Below are 23,314 nucleotides of genomic sequence, written 5' to 3'. Positions count from 1 at the left end.
CTTTGGAGGGGCAAATCTGATAGATTCTATGCATATTTTCTGAAATTCTAGTAACACACAGAAAATTGATAATGGCATAAATATGCATCAATTGTATTAACTTAATCTACTGTGATCTTTTAAATTAATGGTGATATTGTAGATCTTTTCATAATGAAAAAAAGCAATGAAAATTGATTTCATGGAGGTAAATTGAGATTTTATGTTCAAATTTAAGATTTGAAATGCCCGCATTTTCCATAATCGACGTTTTAATTCCATTGAGTTCTTTTTCTAGTTAATTGCAAACGATCCTGTTATCCTTAGAAACCTTTTGAGATGTACTTTATAAGTTATAATTTTAATTTCTGGTTTGTATGTAATGGTGCCATTGTTTTTCTAAGATATTTTTTAAAAGGAGGTTCCAAACATATCAATACCTGAAGCCTTGTGTAGTTTCGTTAACATGTTTATAGCTCAGTGTAAGATTTGTACAAGAATTTCAAACAGTGATTGAATTTCCATTCAGGTCTGGCATTGTTACTGTTTGAAAAAATATTGTTTGAACTTTCTCAATACTATAAGCTTTTGGAAGAGAAATTCTAAAATCTTTGCCTCTCATCATGGATTTTATTGGAAAGAAAAAGAAATCCATGAATGGTATATCTGGATAACACATGAACTGTCTCTGAAAATACAATCTTGCTTTGTCACATCTCCTATAGTCATCTTTGCTTGCTTAAATCTTTTCAGATAGCCAGTGAGTCTTCCTTAAGATTAGATGCTTACAGAGCAGAAATGGTATATGTACTTATGCTTGAACACTTATTTCTACACAAGAGCTGTCATTAGGGGTTTTTGTTTTTTTTAATTTATTATTTGGTAAAAATAATTTGTTAAATACATAACTAAATGTGATTTGAGTTTTAGTTCATTGAAAGTTTTACCATATACGTTTTTAAATCCTGAAATAACTTTCTAGTAACGGGGAGTTGAACAAAGGAACAGCCCGCTTGGTAAAGTAAGAAGCTCTCCTTTTATTCATAGTAGTGTTTAGACAGCACACTCACTCTACCATCCCTTCAAATAAGCATGTACAGACAAACAAGGATATTGTGGAATGGAATTTTCTTGGAATTGGAGAAAACAGTGATTCTACTTCTATAAAAAATTTTTAATTAAAGTTTTTGAGTAACAAATTTTGAATTAGAAAATGCTATAAATTGTGAGGTTGCCAATTTTGGCTTAATGCCAATTTTTTAAGATGCTCTATTTGCTTAAATATAATTGAAGTCTATGTGAAAGATAGTGTTTAGAAGAGTTAATGAATTCATTTGTGTACTATATTTTATATAAACATAACATATATCTTACAGTTTAATATCTAGCATATTAAAGAAGGAAACCACCTTAATCCCCATGGAAAATAATTAAGTATATCATTTCAGCTATTAAGTAAATATGAAATATTAATATTTTTTTCCCCAGCACATTGACAGATTTCCTACCTATTGGGAAGTTTTAATAAGATGTAATAATTTATTAACTGAATAGTTGTAGTTATTAATGCTAAGAAGTAATTTAAGGAAATAGACACTTTGAGGAATTTAGTGTTTCACTTAGACTTACAAAGTAGTAATCAAAATAGCAAACATTTTTTTGAGCATTTAGTTTATGCTACTGTGCTAAATGCTTTACAATCTTTTTTGTTTAGCCCTCACAACAGCCCCATGAGGTAGGTGTTAGTATTAATCTCATTTCTCAGATATTGAAACTGAGGCTTAGTATGGTAAAGTATCCAGCTTTGACTGTTAGGCTTTATGTTTTGGTTTTTTATTTTGCCGTGTTGGTTAGCTCATATTGATCATGTCTTATACCTTGATAGCTTGCCAGTTTCTTTCACGTATATCTTATCTATATTGATAGAAAGCACGAGTTCTAAAGACCAGATTATTTACAGATATGTGCTCTGTATCTCTCTAGTTCTTACTGTTGATAATATTTTTGTTCAGTTACTTCACAGTGTGGTTTTCCTTTTGTCTAATTTCCCAACCCCTACAAATAATCCATTCAGTTGCTAAAATTTTAAAATATTAACATAATACTTTGAAAATCTGTTCAAATTTTATATTGGTTTTATTTTGCTTCCAAACCTATGAAGTCAGACTCACCTCTATCCATTGCTGTGGAGAAATAGCAAAATGTTTCCTCATAATCTTCCCACCTCAGTATTACCTCCCTATTTGCTGTTGCTTATGTGTAAAAATCTTGTATTTCTTCTGGACAGTATACTTCAATAGTAGACCAAAGATGTGTGCTATCTTAAATGATTTTATTTCTAAAATTCCTAGGCAATTAGAGATTAGAGCTACTGTAACACTCTTTCTGTAGTTTATTTTTTATTAAAACAATAATATTGTATTTTTTCTTTTACGTATGATTAGTTTTCTGCATTGCTGCATGTTATTTTATTAAACACCTTGCTTTCTTCATTGAACAATTTTATTTCCTTTAATCCATATGAAGACCTTACTATTAGTTACAGTCATGTTATTTCATGAATGCATTTTTGTTTGTTTTTACATTTACTCTATTTGATTAAGGATAAGAACTCCTGTGCTTTAAAAAAAAAAAAAAAAAACCTTTCCAAAACCAAGTAGAGAAATTAGTGATTTTTATATATTTCTTTTTGTCTGTTTTAGGATGGCTGCCATAGAGTAGTTAATATTGTGCCAAAGAAACCACCACTACTAGACAGACCTGGTGAAGGAAACTACAATAGATATTGCAGTCATGTTGCTTACCGAGAATATGACGAGGGCCGCAGTTTTTCTCATGATCGAAGAAGTGGTCCACCTCACAGAGGAGTATGTAAATTTCCCCCATGTACTAATTGTTATTTTTTCATAAGTTTAAAAATCATGTAATTTTTGAAATTTATGTGACTGGCCATGAAGGCAGTTAAATAAACACTTCCTGCTCGATGGCTCTGTTGAATTACCTACTGGAGCTGTCAAATGGGAACTGGTAGTCAAGAATTCTGGGGTGCTGGACAGAGTGGGTAAGCACTCTGGATAGCTCTATCTAAATGACATTAATTCTAACTAGCTTGCTTTTTTATCCACCAAATTGGCAGGGATTTGCTGAAGCAGTTAAAGGTAATCTATTTATTGCCTTGGTACTTAATAAGTGATAAGCAGGTGGTTACCATCTCTTACTGATGTGCCCACTTATAATTATTTTGATATTTTTGTCATGATGAAATGCTGTAGGCAAGGTTGGGTTAAGGTTGTTGAGACTCAGTTTTACTTTGGTTATAGTTATTAAAGTCTACTTACTCAGATTAGAAAGTGCTGAAAACGTTGCCTGACCTATAGTAAGCACTTATAAAATGTTAGCTGCTATCATTACTATTACTATTATATGTTTTCCTCTGGATCATCTTTAAGAATCTAAAAGTGTGTATTTAATGTTGCAGTAATCTGTCATTGAACTTGATTGAAACTATTCCTTTGCCCTAGCTTGCATTTTTACAACATTCCTCTGCTAGACCATTTTCCTACATATTCTCTTTTACCCTTTCCCTACTATATAATATTGTAATTAACAGTGCATATTCAAGCATTACTTATCATAACATTTGACCTCACATAAGCTGTTGGAATTAGTTTTCATACTTTAATCTTTGAAGAAAGGGAGCTAAGGTGATTTACCGAGGGTGGGTATGTGTGGGAGTCCAGCTCTCTTACGATTATATCATGGTGACCCTGACAATTTTATGGTGGTAATGAGACTATTCAGTGTTTTCTTATGCTTGTTTTTAAAGTTTGGAGTGTTACAGCTTCCTTACTTCTCATAGATTTAATTTTTATTTTGCTTAAGTTTTAAATGTCATACTGTTCCTTGAGGAAGAGGGATTCAGTGTTGAAAAGTAAGCATTATGCATTATCCCTATTCTAAAAATATTCGATTTTGCCATCAGAGCTCTTTTTCCAGGTAGTCTCAGAAATAGTTTGACCTTTGCATAAAGTTGTTATCGGTGAAAACCCTGTGGCCCTTTAATGTAGAGAGGGAATTTTGGATTCATTAGACTGATTGTATTTGAATCCTCACAAACATGATTTTTTTTCTAAAACCTTGTGGCATAAAAGTGCCTTAACAATAATTTTTCTATTATTGTTACAAATTGTGTTTGTTCATACTGTATACACCATTTTCTCTTTAAAGCCCACTTGGCATCCTTAGGACTTTCATGACACTAATTCCTATATAGAGTTTGGGTCTATAAAGCAAACATTACATAGTAGCTGTTGAATTTTTTGTTTTGCTTGTTTATACTTAATGTTTGAAGGAAAATGATGAATACATTTTACTTATGTAAAGCGTAGGGGATGCGATGCTAAAGAGGGAGATGAAGATAGTATTTATTTTAGCTGAATAGTGTTTGATTTTAAGTCAGTCACATGTTATTCTGCATATAATTTTAAAGTAATTGGATGTGAATTCTATGTGGTTCCTTGTTATGCCTGTTTTCAAATGTGTCTGTCTTAGAGGACAAAATCTGCTTGCTTTCTTTGATTAATTTTCAATGTAGTGCTACATTTTGCTCTAATGTAGCTTATCAGTAAGTGATGGTTTCTTATATTGTTTCCAGTTAGGGTTTTTAATGGGAGGTAAGGTGAGAAAAAAACAAAAACTTGAATGAGAAAAGGGGGAAAGTAGCGAATTCTTCATTGGGCTTAAATCTGAAAATTGGTGAGAGAACTTGCCATATGAAATAAAATGAAGGTCGAAAAATATATGCTTGATTAAATTTACATCAAGCCTTTGTTATTTAACAGCCCTTAGCTTTTGTTATGTTAGTATATGTGTCTTTGGCAATAAGGCTGTTAGGGCCTACTAAAGAAATATTAAAGCATTTTCATAGAGATAAGTGGTTCTATAGGTTCTCAGCTTACTAAATTAGTTGTTGAAATGGATGATTTGTATCTTTTTTATTTTATGCCTTTTAAACTCCGAGAAATTTAGAATGGTACTTTTGCCCTTGTATTAAATTGGCCTTAGAGACTAGTTTCCAGGAGTATGCTTAGATATATCCTACTTGACCAAAGTAATTGTAAACAAATATCTAAGTATTTTTTATTTTATTTTACAGGACGAATCTAGCTATAAGTGGACAAGAGATGATCATTCTACAAGTCGTCAGCCTGAATACAGGTAAAAAGATGAAAATAATGTAACGGCTTTGCTACTTGACTCACTGGGACATCTCCTGTTAAAATCTAACCTCAAGACATGCAGATGAAATATTTTTTATTAGGATTTAAAATTTTGAAAGCAACAAGTAGTATATTTTTTGTGACTGTAATAAAACAGTAGCACTAATAGCTATTGTTCTATTGGCATTTTATAATTTATAATACATATTTAAAAATATTTGAGACATTGATATATTATCAAGTGAATTGTATTATAAGGTATATGTTAATTGGAAGGTAAGGCATTTTTTTCAGAATATTTACATCATTACAAAGTTTCTCCTACTATAAGGTATTGTTTCAGTTGCTTTATACTGATCAGTAGAATTCTGTTGGGAAAACACATTTTCGAAGGACTTCAATCATTGTGAACTTTGGTTACTTATAGAGACATCTGATAGAATAGTTAGAAAAAAAGATGGACAGATTGAACTAGAATGATAGTTTTGAAAAATTACTTTATAGTAGTGGTAGAAGTTATAAAAGGAGCTTTTTAAATATCTCATTTGAACTGTCAGAGAATTGCCCCAACAACATAGAGAATGGAAAGGAATCAACTGCCATAGACTATCCTAGGTGCCAAAAGTAGACAACAGGATTCAGTGGATCAGAGGAAGGCATTTATTACTGGAAGCACAGCCATCAGCGGGGACATCATTATGGTAGTAGTGATTTCCTGTCCCCAAGGCCCACAGGGTGATGTGATGGGCAGAGATAGTGGCTATGCACACAGTGGGGTGCACTGCAGCTGAAGAACCCAGGGCCAAGACCTTGGTACCTTTTGTAGCAAGCAGGAAGCAAGCCGGTCCTTCTTTCCTTGGGAGCCAGCAGTCACACAGTAGTTAGACTGTGGTGACCTTGACCTATTTAATTTGTATGTGACCAGCTACAGAAACCATTCAGTATCAGTGGATGGTTAGGTCTTACAATTGGGCTTACACGTACATGGCAGGGATGTACAGGGACGTTTAGAACTCATGGTGCACTGCCTCTCCCAAAAGAAGCAGGAGAAAGAATAGATGCTGAAAATACTGTGATAAAGTTTAATTACTGTGTTAAAACTAACACAGTAATTATAAAAACTTTAAGAATGGAAGAGAATTTCCTTTATCTGGTAAATGGGGATATGCCGTACTGAATGGTAAAACTAGAAGCATTGACTTTGGAATCAGAACAAAGCAATAATGCCTGCTTTCAGTGCTTCTATTCATCACGTTAGGGAGGTCTCAGCCCACACGGTAACAAAACTATTTACAGATGATACGATTATCTATGTAGAAAACCAAGAGAGTCTATACACTATTAGAACTATTAGGAAATGAGTAAGTTCAATATAATAAAATTAAATATTAGCAGCATAAATTAGAAAATGTAATTTAAAAAATATTTATGATAGCATAAAAGCTATAAGGAGTAATATGAATAAAAAGAAAAGTGTATGAACTTACATAAATGAAATTACAAGTCATTTCTAAAGGACATTTAAATTTAAAAAGATCTGAAAAAAAGGAGCAACATATGTGTGACATCCTTGGCTGGGAAGAGAGAATCATAAAGCTATCATTTCTCCTCACATTTGGGTATGAATTTAATATAGTTCCAGTCTAAATTCCAGGATTTTTTTTTTTTTACATGGAAGTCGGTAAGCTGATTCTAAAATTAATATGAAGGAGTAAAGGGCTAAATAGCAAAAATAGTCTTGAAAAAAATGTGAAGACTCATTACATCATATATCAAAACTTAAAAAGTAGTAATATAGAAAGTAAAATGGAATAAGGAGTCCAGAAGTAAACCTAGATATGTCTAGGAGTTTGTGATATAGCAATAGTAGCATTACGAATCAAATGGGGAAAGAATGAACTCATCAATAAATAATGCTGGGACAGCCGTCATTCATTTGAAAAGAATATGATGTGAAATTGGAAGCTTGTGTGTCAAAATAAATATTGGGTACAATAAAGACATAAATAAGAAAACCAAAACTGCCCCCCTGCCAAAAAAAATAAAAATAAAATAAAAATAAAGCTTTTTGATTAGATTAGCTAATGGTTAATATTTCCCCCCAAAGAAACAGTTCTTAGGTTTATTTTAATTCTGTTGTTTTTCAGTTTTTTAGATAAGTTTCTCTTTTTACCTTTTTTCTCTCTCCCTGTTTTTATTAGCATTTTATGTTTTCCTCTTTATGTATATAATGTTACATAAATGATATAAATCATATATATGACTCTAATCACCACAGCCATGTTAACAGCTTGGTATATGTTTCTGTATTCATAAACATTCATGGTATTTGATTGTCGTTAATGAGATCATGCTATATATACTTTTCTCTTAAGTTGCTTTTCTCATTGAGAGGCTTATGGAAATCCCTCCAAGTTATTTGGTTTAACTTTAATTTGATTCTTTTTAATGGCCAAGTAATATTTCATGATGTGGATATACTAAATAATTTAACTGTTCACCTATTGATGAATATTCACTTTGGTTCCAGTATAAAACAGTGCTGCAATAAATCCAAATACATCAATTCTTTATGAAACAGTACTTTATTCAGTTTCTGTGGAATCAATTATGAAAGCAGAATTTCTGGGTCGAAGGGCATAGTATGTATTTTAAATTTTTATAGATATTTTCAGTTTGCCTTCTAAAAGCCTATAACACTTCTGTTTCCATTAAAAGAAGTCTAACATTTTAATTTGGATATTCACTTTATTTTTTCTTTCCTTCTAATTAGTATAAGAAAACGTGTTTTTTTTCTTTTTAAAATTTACTTTAAGTGCGTTTTTTCCAGGACCCATTAGCTCCAAGTCAAGTAGTTGTTTCAGTCTAGTTGTGGAGGGCGCATCTCACTGTGGCCCATGTCGGGATGGAACCAGCAATCTTGTTAAGAGCGCCGCGCTCTAACCAACTGAGTTAACCAGCCACCCCGTATAAGAAGACTTTGATATTTCCTTTAAGGATTGCTGTAACTGTAGCCCATTGATTCTGATATATAGCAGTTTTATAGTGATTCTGACATTGTATATTCTAGTTATTCTGTGATCAGAGAGTGTTGCCTGTACTCTCATTCTACTGTTTTCAATTCATTGGCCATTATTAGATCAGTTTTCTTAACCATATGATAGCGTTAAAACAAGGTATATTCCCTGTTTTCAGGATATAAAGTTCATTCTATATGATATATTCATTCATGTGATAAATATGGTGTGTCTGATAGATGTCTGTTACTCTTCTACCCTTTGGGGATAAGAAACTCCCACTTTTCATGAAGCCTACCATTTTAGTATGGATTATAGATAGTAAGCAGATAAAACAGATAATTTTTATGAAAAAAAAAAGCAGCACAGGAGTAGAAAGTACTTCCACTTCAATACCTTTGTGCACCTTCTCTTGATGTCTGGATGTGGATGTCTTCAGTAACATCCCAGGTTTTATGCTATCACAGAAGCTATAGCTCTTACTGGCTATAAGTTACTCTCTGTCAGGTGGGCTCATTGAAGAGCTCCTACCTATACCTATAAGACTTTGTGAATAGAATAGCTGTTGTTTTAGAAAAAATAATCACTGCATTGCAAACCAGGCAGAGAGTAGTTGTGTATATGGGTAAGAGAATATGGTTCTGAATAATTAGGAAAACCATGCTAATCGATGATTTTGTTTTGGTTAGTAGGGCATACTCAATAATTCTTTGTATTGTGGGAAGAAAATATTAGAACATTTAAAACATTTATTTGGAACAATGTTAAAATTTAAAGAAAAGTTGCAAAAATAATTAAAGAACCCCTGTAACCCTTCATCACAGACCCCATTAATGTCTCCAAAAGTGCCCCAATAATGTGCTTTATAGCAAAAAGATCTAATCTGAGCTCATAGGTCATATTTTTGTAGACTTCTTTAATCTGGAATAATTCCTCAGTCTTTCCTTGACTTTTATGGATGACTTTTATGGCAAGATTACAGGGCAGACATTTTGTAGAATGTTTCTCAATTTAGGTTTGTCTAGTGTTTTTTCATGATTAGATCCAGGTGATGCATTTTTGCCAGGGCCGTCCCAGAAGTGATGCTGTATTCTTTTCATTGAATCCTGTTAGGTTGCACATGTTCTTGATTTATCCTTGTGTTGGTGGTGTTGACTTTTATCACTTGATTAAGATAGAGTCTGCAAAATTTCTTCACTATGAAGTTAGCCTCCTCCCATAAAATTAATAAGTCTTTTGTATCTCTTCAAAATAAGAGATACTTTGAAATTATTTGACTATTCTGTTCTAGATCCCACTTTCACTCGCTAGTTTTAGCATCCATTGATGTTTCTTGCCTGATTTGATTATTAACATGATAGGTTTTTTGTTTGTTTGTTTGTTTAAGGAAGGCGCAGCTCACAGTGGCCCATGCGGGGACTGAACTAGGGCAGCCTTGGTGTTATTAGCACCACGCTCTAACCAACTGAGCTAACTGGTGTCTCCAACATGATAGGTTTTAATGGAAGCTTTTGTAAATAGACTGCTTCTATATTTATTGTGCTGACATTCTGTTGTAAGGAAGAACTTTCTCTTCTCTTCACCACCTCCTTCAAAAAAATCAAACTTTGTTTATATCAGTGTAGATTCATGGATTCCTATTTTATTCAGTGTGTTATTTGTTGCTATCATTATTTTGATGCCCAAATTTGGCCACTGTAACTCCCTTCAAGATAGCTTCTGTGTTTAAAAAAACTTTTTGTTGTTGTTGTGGTAGAATATCTATAATATAAAATAGGCGATTTTAACCATTTTCAAGTGCACAGTTCACTGGCATTAATTACATTTACAGTGTTGTGCAACCATCGCCACTATTTCCAAAATGTTTTCATCACCCCAAACAGAAACTCTATACCTGTTAAGCATTAACTCCTTATTCCCCCTACCCTCAGCCCCTGGCAACCACCATTCTACTTCCTGTTTTTATGAATTTGCTTATTTTAGATAGGTATTTTATTTGTCCTTTTGTGTCTGGCTTCTTTCACGTAGGATGTGTTCAAGGTTCATCTGTGTTCTAGCGTGTATCAGAACTTCATCCTTTTTATGGGTGAATGATACTCCATTGTATGTATATACCACAATTTGTTTATTCATTCATCCTCTAATGGACACTTGGATTATTTCCACCTTTGGGCTATTGTGAATAATGCTGCAATGAACATTGGTGCATAAGTATCAGTTCTGAGTTTCTGTTTTTAATTCTGTTGGGTGCATACCTAGGAATGGAATTGCTGGGTCACGTAGTCATTCTATGTTTAGCTTTTTGAGGAACCACCAAACTGTTTTCCATAGTGGCTGCACTATTTTACATTCTTACTAATGATGTACTAGAGTCCTAGTTTCTCTACATCCTTGCCAACACTTGTTATATTCCTATCATTATTATTATTATTACTGTTATTATTATTATTGCCATCCTGGTAAGTATGAAGTGGTGTCTCATTGTGGTTTTGATTTGCATTTCCCTAATGGCTAGTGATGATGAACAATATTTCATGTGATTGTTGGCCATTTCTGTATCTTCTTTGGAGAAATGTCTATTCAAGTTTTTGGTCCATTTAAGAATTGGACTGTCTTATACTCAAAACAGCATGGTATTGGTAGAAAAACAGACACACGGACCAATGAAATAGTATTGAAAACCCAGGAATAAAACCACATATATATGGGCAGGTAGTTTTCAACAGAGGAGCCACAAAGATACAATGGAGAAAAGACAGCCTCTTCAATAAAGGGTACTGGGAGAATTGGAAAGCCATGTGCAAAAGAATGAAACTAGACTGCTGTCACCATATACCAAAATTAACTCAAAATGGATCAAAGACCTAAATATAAGACCTGAAACAGGAAATTGCTGAGAAGAAAGCATAGGTACTAAATTTGTGGACCTTCGTCTTAGAGGGGATTTTATGAATTTGACCTAAAAGGCAAAGGAAGTTAAAAATAAATAGGACTATATCAAACTAAAGAGCTTCTGCACAGCAACAGAAACCATCAAAACAAAAACGCAACCAACGGAATGGAAGAAGATATTTGCAAACCACACTGCTGATAAGGGGCTAATATCCAATATATATAAAGAACTCATACAACTCAGCAACAAAAACACAAACAATCCAATTAAAAAATTGACAGAGGACTTGAGCAGATACAAATGGCCAACATATAAATGAAAAATGCTCAACTTCACTAGTATTAGGGAAGTGCAAATCAAAACCACAATGTGATACCACCTCAGACCTATTAAAATGTCTATTATCAACAAGACAAGTAATAACAAGTGTTGGAGAGGTTGTGGAGAAAAAGGAACCCTCATACACTGCTCTTTGGAATGTAAACTGGTACAGCCACTATGCAAAACAGTGTGGAGTTTCCTCAAAAAAATTCAGAATAGAATTACCATACGACCCAGCAAATCCCTTTTCTGGGTATCTACCCAAAATATGTGAAAACATTTACTCACAAAAATATAAGAACCCCTATGTTCATTGCAGCATTATTCACGGTGGCCAAGACATGGAAACAGCCCAAGTGTTCTTTGATACATGTTTGGATAAAGAAGGTGTGGTACATATATACAATGGAGTAGTACTCGACTGTAAGAAAAGATGAAATACTGCCATTTGTGGCAATTTGGTTGGATCTTGAGATTATCATGCTAAGTGAAGTAAGTCAGACAGAAAAAGTCAGGAACAGTATAATTTCACTCATGTGGGATATAAAACTGAAAACAAATGAACAAGACAAAGAAATAAAAACCAGCAACAGTATGATGATTGCCAGAGGGAAAGGAGATGTTGGGGGAGGTAAAAAAGGGTACAGGGGCTCAAATATGGTGACTGAAGGAGATTTGACTTTGGGTGGTGAACATACAATGCAATATACAGATGATGTATGTAGAATTGTACACTTGAAACCTATAATTTTATTAACCAATGTCACCCCAAGAAACAATAAAATTAAGAAAAATTGGATTGTCTTTTTGTTTTTGAGTTTTAGGAGTTGCTTTATATATTCTGGATATTAAATTTTTTGGCTATATGATTTGCACATATTTTCTCCTGTATGTTGTCTTTTCACTTTATTGATAACATCCTTTGATGTACAAAATTTTAATGAAGTCTAATATATTTTTATATTCTTTTGTTGCTAATGCTTTTGGTGTCATATATAAGAATCCATTGACAAATCAAGGTCCTCTGTGTTGCTTTGATTTGTCCACTTCCTTACTTTTGGAAGAAAGATGTTCCAGGTTTTCTTATACTTTCCCTGTCCTGGTCTTAAAGTCGTCAATTTCTCTAAAAAGCACAGGTTCTCTTTAGTGGAGCGTGGTTTCTTGAAATCAGGGTGTGGACACTGTGCATATATATACACACACACACTTTTACATCCGCATTTGTTTTTATACAGTATTTACATATATTGAAGACCATGGGTTCATGGCAGTATCCTTTCATCTTTTCCATATTTTTACCTCCCTTTTCCATTAGTGAAAGTCCTGTATTCCAGTTGTTGGGAGAGAGAGTTCTCCATGAGTCTGTTGTACTCCTACACATCTTGTCAAGATATGCCACGAATGTAAAGCCCTGACCATTTTTTATCATGTTATTTCTCAGATTTGAGTTTGTAACGAACAGTCTTGAACAATAAGGAATGTCTCCCTCTGTGTCAACAAGCAGGTTTGTTTATCACTTGGTGTGAAAATAGTGGGTTCCTCAAGATCAGTGTTCCTCAGCTGTGAACCAGATCACCTACATGTTCAGCATCCATCTAGGCTTGTATCACATCGTCCCTGTGGGACTTGGGACCAGGGGGAAGAGACAAACATGCCAGTGCTTATGTTGTTTGTTGTGCTGACAGTATTGAAGTCCTGTGTCTCTGACCCAGGGGTCTTGTGTCTTTTGCCAGCACTGTAAAGCAGTAATAGTCTAACTTCTTAGCTTATAACTAGGTCCTGAAACCTGTAGCCTCAATGCATTTGCCTATATGCTTGTACTTAATCTTCTGACCCCGTGAGTCTTCCTTCTTACTTGCACCGGCACCTTCCTTTTGTAGGTTGCTATCACTGGCTGCTGAGGGGCTGTCTTGCTTTTACCCCATCTTCCACAGGCCTAGTGGAACTTTCTGTTTATAATTTATCTTTTTCACTTTCTGTTTTATGTGTTTCACGTTGTAGAACATTATGTCCTTTATAAATTCAGCATACATATATTAGTGGTTCATATTTAAATATGTTTTACTAATGGGAGTATGGAATTATTGGAAGCAACTGTATTAAATAACAGCTGACAGAGGAAAAGAGAATGTATCAAGTTTTCTATCATGCTCATGCAAACCCCTCCACCTCCCCTTGCTCTGCAAGTTATCACTTTCTTATTTAATAGAACCACAGACCTGATAATTTTTCTACATTTCAAGTATATCATCACCTACTAATCTTGGTTCTGTATTTACACACTGATTATCTCTTGTAGATGAAATTCAGAATATATTAGGATTTATTTAATTTTGTATTTAAGGAAGACTTTACCAAGGGTTATTGATTTAGACAGAATGAGGTTGTTTTTAACAGTCATTTTTTTCCTGCAGTTACGAGATCTTAAAATGAACTGTAGACTCAGAACTGATTTAAAGTATTAAATAATATCTAAACATATAGAACCAAGAGTGTCACCAAGTGGCCACTATACTTTATTTTTAAATGCTGATTTTTTTTTTTTTAGTGTATTCACATATGTAAAATTTTAATTTAGTAGTTCAGTATTTTATACTTACTGGTATTTTTGAAAAATAGAATAGATTTGATTTTTAACTTTATTACAGTGATTTTCTTCTTAGGCAATATTTGACAGAAAAAAAATGCTATAAACATCTTCTTTGTCTAGTTCAGTGGTACAAATGTTTATTGAATGTTTACTATGTGTAGGCCACTGTGCTTATATCACTAGTTTATAGTCTATGAACTAGATAGTGAATGAAATAGATATACAATTAGATAGCATGATATGTATGACATGTGAAGTTGCATGAAGTGCTGTGAGAAGGCAAATAAAGAAGCACTTATCCTATGCTGGGGTTTTCTTAAAGCTTTCCTCTAGGAACAGATAATATAAATAGAATTTGGAAAAAAAAGTAAGAGTTAACCAGAAAAAGTGATGGGGAACATGTTCCTACAAAGGGAAGAGCATGAGCAAAGCTGTATAAAGCATGATGTATCGCTGTAGTTATAGATAAATACACATGAGCTGGGGAATTGTGGATTAAACTGTAAGAAGTCTGGGTTTTATTCTATTAACACTGGAAAGCTATTGAAAAATTTTAACCAGGTAGGGATAGAGGGGCTAAAATGACCCAGTCAAAGGGTAATTTATTTTGTCTTCAGTACAGAGGGTGACTTTTAAAAATGGCACTGGAGATAGAAGGAGAAATCATGAATATCTGAATTGGAGAAGTGGAGTTGGGATGTAGAAAAAGTGTTAACTTTGATAAATTGCTTGGGAAGTGAAAAATCAGCAAGATGTGGTTGTTGGATTTGGGAATAAAGAAGAGGGAAACATCTGGATTGTAGTTTTGTTTACTGTGTGTATAACAATACCATTAATGAGATTATCAGTACTGCAGGGATCGTTTGAGGGGAGAAGCTGCATTCAAAATTGAGATTGTCCAAGGGGAAGATATAGTTAGACAAGAGAAGTGGACTGAAGGCAGAACTCTAGGTAACACCTGTATGGAAGTGGTGGAAAATAAAACTTTTTAAACAACATCAGATGCCACCAATGTCTAATGCAACTGACTATTCCCGTAATGCAAAGATTAAAATATCTATTGTGTTTGGCTGTGTCTGGATGAATGAGATGTGAGGGGGTAGATTCAACCTGGGTGGATAACTTTTTAAAAAATACTTAACAGCAATGGAAAGTTGGGAATGTTGTTAGCCGGAGAAGGACACTAGCTAAAGGAATATCATATAAAACTTTTTTATTTTTAGGTGACCAGTGACTTGAGCATATTTATAGGTTGAAGGAAAATATAGAGTTTAAAGATGCAGGCAGAAAAGGGACAACTAATGCAAGCAGGGTAAATGAGGACCAAGATGAAGACCATTGATTAAAGGGCTAATTTTTAACAGGGGCGGGGTTGGGATCATATATCAAGAAAGAAAGGACAAAATTCGGGTTGGGGCAAATGAAGGCAAATTGGGGGAGAGGGGAGCTGGGCTGGCAGTTGAGGAATTTCATGCATGAAGATTACTATGTTTCAGGAACTGAGGTAACTCATTGACAGTGAAAAGCTTGAAGTTAGGTGAGGGGGCTTCGGGAGAGTTGTCAATATATAGAATACATACATAGTTGCTGAGGTGAGTGGGAGATTGAGCTCACTAATGATAAATGAAAATAATACTAGGGGAATTGAAGGAACAATGGAAGATAGAGACCACGTATCTGTAGAGGGCCTAATCTGTAAGCTTGTGTGATTTCTTCTAGGTTATGACAATCTAATTATATCAGTGAAGAAATCACAGATTTTGGGATTAATTTGGGCTTTGGGTTGGCTGAGGTGATGTATCAGAATTGCCAGTACAGAAAGTTGTTATTCATCGAGTGGTTCAAATACTGTATTAGGCTGGAAGGGCAATACATGAGGCCAGGATGGGGTTCATGGATTGCTGGAAAATACGAGCTTGAAAGGTGTCCATGAAGTGGAGGTGGAGTTATTGCAGGAGTGAGAAAACTGAAGGATAAGACATTGTAATAAAAATGCGGTATTGGATTCTGATGAAGGGCACCTCTGGGTAACAAGTGGCAAGATTTAGGATTTAATTGTGTGGCTGAAGTATTGTGACGAAGTAGGAGGTACAAGGAATTGATACAGTATTGCACAGAGGATGCACAAGAATTATGAAAGTCATCTGTGATGAGGGTCAGGATGTTACATACAGTTCAGACTGTCTGTCATTGGGTTAAAGGCTTTAGGAAATGTGGGAAAGTTACCAAAATGTTGGTAATATGGGCAATGTGGGGTTATAGTGGGGTGGCAGACACTTAAATCCGGAGTTTGTTGAGCTCTTTTCTCTTTTTCTTAGTGGATGGAGGACTTAGAACATAATCTTATGCCCCATATACCTTAGACCTTGAGGCAGAGTTACCAGTGTGCACCTACTGTACTCAAGACTTTAAGGGGAGGCGGTACAGATATCCCCTGCTTTCTAAAATTTGTTTTATGCCACTTTGCTTTTATGAAAAACCTACATTAGTACCTGTTTTCTCTAACTGAAGGAAATCCAAAGAGGAGTTTTCACTTTTATAAAAAAAAAAAGGTGAAATGTGAAAATAGCGTTCAGGGTTTGTTTTGCAGCAACCTGTTATATAGGCAGCACACAGTGCACCCCGAGCAGCGAGAGTAGCACAACCAAGCTCCTTCCCCGGAACTACACTCGCATCAGACCATAGCTTTGAACCATGTCTGTGAGCATCTGTGCTTTATCCCCATGTATTTTGTGCATCCGTTAGCAAGATGTGTCCGAAGATACCAGAAAAGCCTAAGAACTCGTAAGGGTGTTATCCTTAGATAAAACTGGACAGAATTAAGCTTTCTGATCATGGAGAACGAAAAAAAAGACTTTGTGGCTGCATTGAATTTTGGATCTGGAATATGCAAAATTTTTTTCATAAATATTAATGGCAATTGCTTGTTTACTTTAATTGCTCTCTACTTTGGAATAGCCAGGGAAACCTGTATTTGCATTCAAACAGATTTCCATTAAAGGAAGAAGTTGGAAGGATTGGTTTATGAAGAGGCTGAGGATATGAAAACATTTACAAGATTGACTCAAATTACTATATTTTGTTACTTAAGTATACACAAGTACAGTTATTAAACATAAAGTACTTGTAATACTTAACAGGTAAGCAGTTAACGTATTTGTTTACCTTTGGTGATACTGCCCCTCTGCATTGTGGAAGTAACTCATGCACCTACAGTGGCCAGTCAGGGAATGTAAACGGATGCGAAGGGTCAGACTGGAACAGCTGCTACTTGGTACTAGCTGATGTTTGCTAGTGGGAATATAAGCCGATCATGGCCTGCTTCAAAAGTCAGAAATCCAGAGTTTTCAAAATGTTAAACTCTTGATTTTTAAATATTCATAACTAATTAAAACCAGAGTTTATACTCTCTGCAGTAGGGCAACAATGGGACTCTGAAATGAAGAGTGTATAATAGCAGCTTGTCTAATACAGTGGTTTTCAACTTTGGCTGTACTCTGAATTAGGTGAAAAGCTTTTTTAAAAAATATACTAATGCCTGATCTTCACACTTGGAGATCTGATTTAATTGGGCTTGGGTGGAGCCTGGGCATCAGTGTTTTAAAAACTCATCAGATGTTTTAATGTGAGGCTAGTCTTGAGAATGATTGGTCTAATAGGTAACATGGAGTGACAACAGTCCAGAAACCACTGGCTCGTGTTCACAATCAGTTCTTGGCATCTTTCCTCTTTATGGTAACTTCAACTATCTTTATCCTTGGCAGTTGTTATTCCCTTTGCTTATGTGTCTGAAAGTTGTCTACACAGAAGCTCCTTACTTAGAATCTCCTTAAAAATGAAAGTTTGCAGGCTTCATCTCAAGAGATTGTGATTCAGTAAGTGGAGCCTTGGATTTGTATTTTTCATAAGCTGCCTGCATGATTGTGATGCAGAGGGTCTGCAGGCTGACGTCTGAGAATCACTGGCCTGTACTGTCTGCTGCTAATGATGGACAAATCTGTGTCTATATCCTGGGCTGCTTTTCTGAGCCCTACATTTCTACATCCAACGGCCTGTTAGGCACATCTTCACTTGGGAATCCCAAACTTTTCATTGAAATGAAATACATTTTTCTTGAAAAGACTTCTGCCTCTTTTCCACACATGATAGGCAAATATAGATAGGTGGACTGCATTTTCTGGCCTTCCTTCCAGCTAGGTGCGGCCATGTGACTAATTTATCTCCAGTGTAATGTAAGTAGGAGTTCTGCTTCCACATGTGTTCCTCCACACACATTTACTGTTTCCCATGTTGCAGGGTGGACTCTGGAATGGAGTGACAGCAGATTGTGACTTGGGAAGATACATGTTGAAATGGAGTGGCCAGCCTGGGTTCTTGGATTATTGCATGGAGCAGTCTCTCACCATGGGATGCCTGTCCTAGACTGTTTCCTGGTAGTGAGATAGACTTCTTAAGTGTAATGACTCAACATTATATTTTTTGGTATTTTTGTTATAGCGATGTAGGCATATCTTACCTCTATAGCAATAGGCACTATTTTAGGTGTTAGAGATCAAACTGTGAGTTACACAGTTAAGATCTCTAGTCTAGCTGAGAGATAGATCTCTTAGTTCGTGTCTCATGCCTGGAATACTTTTAATTGTAAAGGTGTGATTTTGTGGAAAGAGCTCTGGACTTGGTCATCAAACTTCTAATTTCAACTCTGCTGCAAGATAGTTATTTGATTTTGGGGTAGTATAGAATAAGAGGTAAGTGGGAAATCCTTTAGCTTAAATCACAATAACCTAGTTCTCTTGTTTCCATATTTTAAACAAGGTATTTGAGGTCTGCACTTATCTTATTCTCATGTTTTTCCTGCTAGTTACCAAGCTGCTTTCTCAAAATGATTCCCAAAATCTTAATTCCTTTTTGAAGTTCATGTTGACTAGCAATGAAGTAGTCAGTATTTTGTGTGGAATATTTGTACATGTTGGATGTGGGAAGGAAAGAAAAATGAGGTCCAGGATACGAAGTAAAATGCTTTCTTTCTCTCCCTTCTTCCCTCCCCTTATATCCTTGCCTTCTGTTTTATTGAATTTTACTCTTAACCAGTAGACATAGATCTGCTGAAACTGAGGGGTCTGTCACAGCTTGTTTGGTTCTACTGGTGTGAGGGGTTGGAATTTCTGGGGTGGGAGCGGCTGTATTAACAGGGCAGAATCCTGAGCTTCATAAATCTGCTTTTGAAACCAGCATCCAAAGTAATTATAGTTCATTTGGTTTCAGGACCACATTATAAAAAACAGTGCACTATAGGGCATGAGTTCTTCCCGTCTTCCATTCTCCAGGTGATTTGGCCTCCTGCATGGGCCCAGCATTATGGCTGAAATGTTTGTGATACAGCTGAAGATGCTGTCCTAACTCTTAAATTATGTACTTTTCTGAAAATAAAAAGCATCAGTTCAGTTAAATGTGGATTGTTTGTTTTTTTGGGGTTTTTTTTCAGGCTTTATAGTAAGCATTCTAGTTGTACTATTACTCACATTTCTTCAATGGCTCATTTTGATTTGCCTGATAATTCATTGCACTGAACCCATTTTATTATGTGTGTTGATATCCTCATTTTTAACATAAGTAGAAACTTTATAGTTTGAAGGCCTTTCATGTAACTTTTCTTTGTGTGGTAAATGGATTTTGTGTTTCTTGCAGTGTAGTTTTTACTCTGTGATTTGTGGAATGGCATAAAAATATGCCCAAGTTCCCAATATCCTTTTACTCTGTTCAGCATGCTTTAGGGTCATTGTTAAAACAAACAAACAAAATTATTTCTTTAAAATCAGGATGGTACTTGCACACAAAAAATTATACTAGTTGATATTGATTGAATTTTATATCTAATCATGAATGTTGGGACTAACGTTTTTAAAGAAAAATGATATGAATAAAGTTGTGATATTTCTATTAATTGATTTTTCCCTTTTAATCTTTTTGAGACAAACTAATGATAATCTACAGAGATTTCATGTTTTACATTTTAAATACTCTGAAAGTTGAATATGTGACTTTGCTTTAATTTGTACAGTTTTTCAGGAAACAGTTCTGTATTTAGAATGTCTAGCTTAGATTTATTTTGCTTATATAATTGTAGTACATAAAATTTCTTGTTAAAAATGGGTTTTTACATCTGAAATAAATTTAAGGAATCTTAATTAATGGTCAGGAAAACAGAAATCTCTGTGTATATCAAACAGAGGGTTTGAGTAATTAGCAATCCAGGGTCACCTTAAGGAATTTAGGTAAAATGAAGCGAGGCTGGACTATTTCCGGTTCACCCTATTCTGTGGCCCTTCGGGTTTCAATCCTCCTTCCTTAGAAGATCTGAATTCTATTTTTATATCTTAATCCTTGAAGCTATCAAAATTATTTCTCAGATTTTTATCCTTTCAGCTGCTGCTTCTGAAATTGGCAGATATATAAAGGGAAAAGTGTCCCAAAAAAGACAGGCCCAGCTCTCTGGGCTTCCTACTTCTTTTGCATATTATATTAGTTCCACAGTTCTTTGCTGAATTCTTAGTTCTAATAACTCTGAGCAGATTTCTAAAAAAATTTTTTGTCTAGTTGTTCTAGATTTTTTCAGCAGTTGAGCTAGAGTTAATTTAGTTCTCCGTTTTTGAATGTAGAAGTAGATCTAGAATGTAATAGTGGTGTTTTTTTTAGTAGTACAAATTGAGGTGAGCCTTAAAGTAATGGTGTCTTTCGCTTGAACTATGAAATACAAATATTTTTTAAATGATATGTCAAAAATTTTATTAGTAGAAAATGTCTGTTAAATACAAAGTATAAAATGTCTGTGAGTGCACAGAAATACAAATTGTTAAACCAAGGATAACAGAAGACTTTAAATTTTTTGATTAATAATTACTTTGTGTTTTTTTATTAGTCATCTCATAGTGTTTAGTTGCATAGATATATTAATAGGCACCAAAGATTTAAGAAACACTATGGGACCAAAAAAAAAAATCTTTAAATATTTTTTTTTATTATAAAGGATTATTTCTTAATAGTTTTATTTATAAAAGATGGTCTTTGAATTTGTTCACTGACTTTTCCTACAGATTGGGTAAAGAGAATCATAATATTTGGTTAAGAATTGTGTTAAGAGATAGCATTTTTCTGAATAATGGAAAAATAAATAACAGAAAAATACAGGTTAAATGAATTCTTGGTCAAGACATATGGAAAGATTTGCCTTTGCAGAGAGCATATCCTGAGTTGGAGGATTCTAATCATGTTGCTCTGATTTCTTAGTAATATTCTGGGAAGTTGACTTAATGCCATGTTGATAGCTGAAGTTGACAAGGTTTCAGTTGGGCTTGTCAAGTAATGCTATGCTATTTGGGGGTTCAAAAGAAATCATTAAAATGTATTAATGATTTTCAGATAATAGTTAGTTTTACAGTTTGTGTTTCCTTAAAATAATATTAAGAATGAAAATTCGGGGCGGCCAGTTGGCTTGGTTGGTTAGAACGCAGTGCTCATGGCACCAGGGTCGCCAGTTTGATTCCCACACGGGCCAGTTGGCTGCAACCTCCATAACTAGATTGAAAACAGCAACTTGGCATGGAGCTGATGGGTCCTGGAAAAACACACTGTTCCCCAATATTCCCCAATAAAAATAAAAATTTAAAAAAAGAATGAAAATTCTTTTCCCAAAGATGAAAAGTTCTGTTTATTTTCTTAACTTCTTTCAGATTATGTTAAATAAGGAGCTGTATTTTTATGTATCACATTTTCAGAGGAAAACAAACAACTTTCTTTTTAATAAGCATACGTAAAGTACACAAATCAAGGTGTACAGCTCAATGAATGACCATAAGTGTAATCACAATTTACATTAATGGAACATTACTTGCATCCTAGAAGCTTCATTATGCTCCTACTGAATTACCTTCTTCCTCCCCAAAGGTGATTATTATTCTGACTTACAGCAATCTTAATACTCAATGGGAAAAATTACAATTGTGCATTTAAAATTTTTTTGTCCAAACTGTAAACTGTTAAATTGTTAACTAGAAATGTATAGGGAAATGAAAAAAATGGTAAAACTAATATTCAGTACACCGTAATTTAACGCGTTACAAACATTGAGAGTTAAAGACTTTTATTTCTTTGTAAAAAACTTATCAAGAGTAGTTTGAACAGAGCTTCCCATATAACTTAAGATGTAGAGTAAACATCTCTTTTTATGCCTTAGTGAATTGTCATATTCTATTCTAAGTTTGTATTAGTTTCCAACATTTCATCCTTAGCCTTTTCACTGTTGTGAAATATCTCTCCTCTCCCCTTACCCTCTTGTAACCACTAAACTGTTGTCTGTTTCTAGGAGTTTTTGTTTCTTTGTTGTCTTGTTTGTTTGTTTTCCATTTTATGTCCCACAGATGAGTGAAATGATATGGTTCTCAGGTTTTTCTGTCTAATTAATTTTGCATAGCATGATAATCTCAAAATCCAACCATGTTGTCGCAAATAGAAGTATTTCATCTTACGGCCGAGTAATATTCCATTGTATATATGTACCACATCTTTTTTATCCAAATATCTATCTAAGGACACTTTGGTTGTTTCTATGTCTTGGCCACTGTGAATAATGCTGCAGTGAACATAGGGGTAAATATTTTCTTTACAGGTAAATGTTTTCACATATGTGTATTTAGATACCCAGAAGAGGGCTTGCTGGGTGGTATGGTAATTCTATTCTGAATTTTTTGAGGAACCTCCATACTGTTTTGCATAGAGGCGGTACCAATTTACATTCCCAACAGCAGTGTATGAGGGTTCTTTTTTCTTCACAACCTCTCCAACACTTGTTATTACTTGTTTTGTTGATAATAGACGTTTTAACAGGTGTGAGGTGGTATCTCATTGTGGTTTTGATTTGCATTTCCCTAATAGCTAGTGAAGTTGAGCATTTTTTCATATATCTGTTGGCTGTTTTTATGTTTTCTTGGGAGAAGTGTCTGGTCAAGTCCGCTGCCCATTTTTTAACTGGATTGTTTATTTTTTGTTAAGTTGTATGAGTTCTTTATATATTTTGGATATTAGCCCCTTATCAGCAGTGTGATTTGCAAATATCTTCTTCCATTCAGTTTATGCTTTGATGCTTTCTTTTACTGTGAAGAAGCTTTTTGGTTTGATATACTGTGTTTCCCCGAAAATAAGGCCTGACTGGAAAATAAGTCCTAGCATGATTTTTCAGGGTGACATCCCCTAAACATAAGCTCTAATGCGTCTTTTGGAGCAAAACTCAATATGAGAC

General features: G+C 34.5%; 1 protein-coding gene across 14 annotated transcripts in view; it reads left to right on the top strand.

Annotated features, from left to right (window-relative positions):
- Nucleotides 1-23,314, top strand: part of PPHLN1 (periphilin 1) — a 132,241-nt gene that overhangs the window by 20,905 nt on the left and 88,022 nt on the right. For 9 of the 14 annotated variants that reach the window (XM_074325820.1, XM_074325821.1, XM_019748388.2 and 6 more), the window contains 2 exons: nucleotides 2,682-2,846; nucleotides 5,135-5,196. In XM_074325820.1, the coding sequence (XP_074181921.1) occupies nucleotides 2,682-2,846; nucleotides 5,135-5,196 (227 nt within the window). The remainder of the gene's footprint in view (nucleotides 1-2,681; nucleotides 2,847-5,134; nucleotides 5,197-23,314) is intronic. The other 5 variants (XM_074325824.1, XM_019748391.2, XM_019748389.2 and 2 more) reach the window with 1 other exon arrangement.

This window comes from Rhinolophus sinicus, linkage group LG02 (assembly GCF_036562045.2).
Source record: "Rhinolophus sinicus isolate RSC01 linkage group LG02, ASM3656204v1, whole genome shotgun sequence".
In the NCBI taxonomy this organism is placed as follows: domain Eukaryota; kingdom Metazoa; phylum Chordata; class Mammalia; order Chiroptera; family Rhinolophidae; genus Rhinolophus; species Rhinolophus sinicus.
The sequence above is the reverse complement of the archived record's forward strand: the minus strand, read 5'-3'. Positions and strand labels throughout refer to the sequence as shown.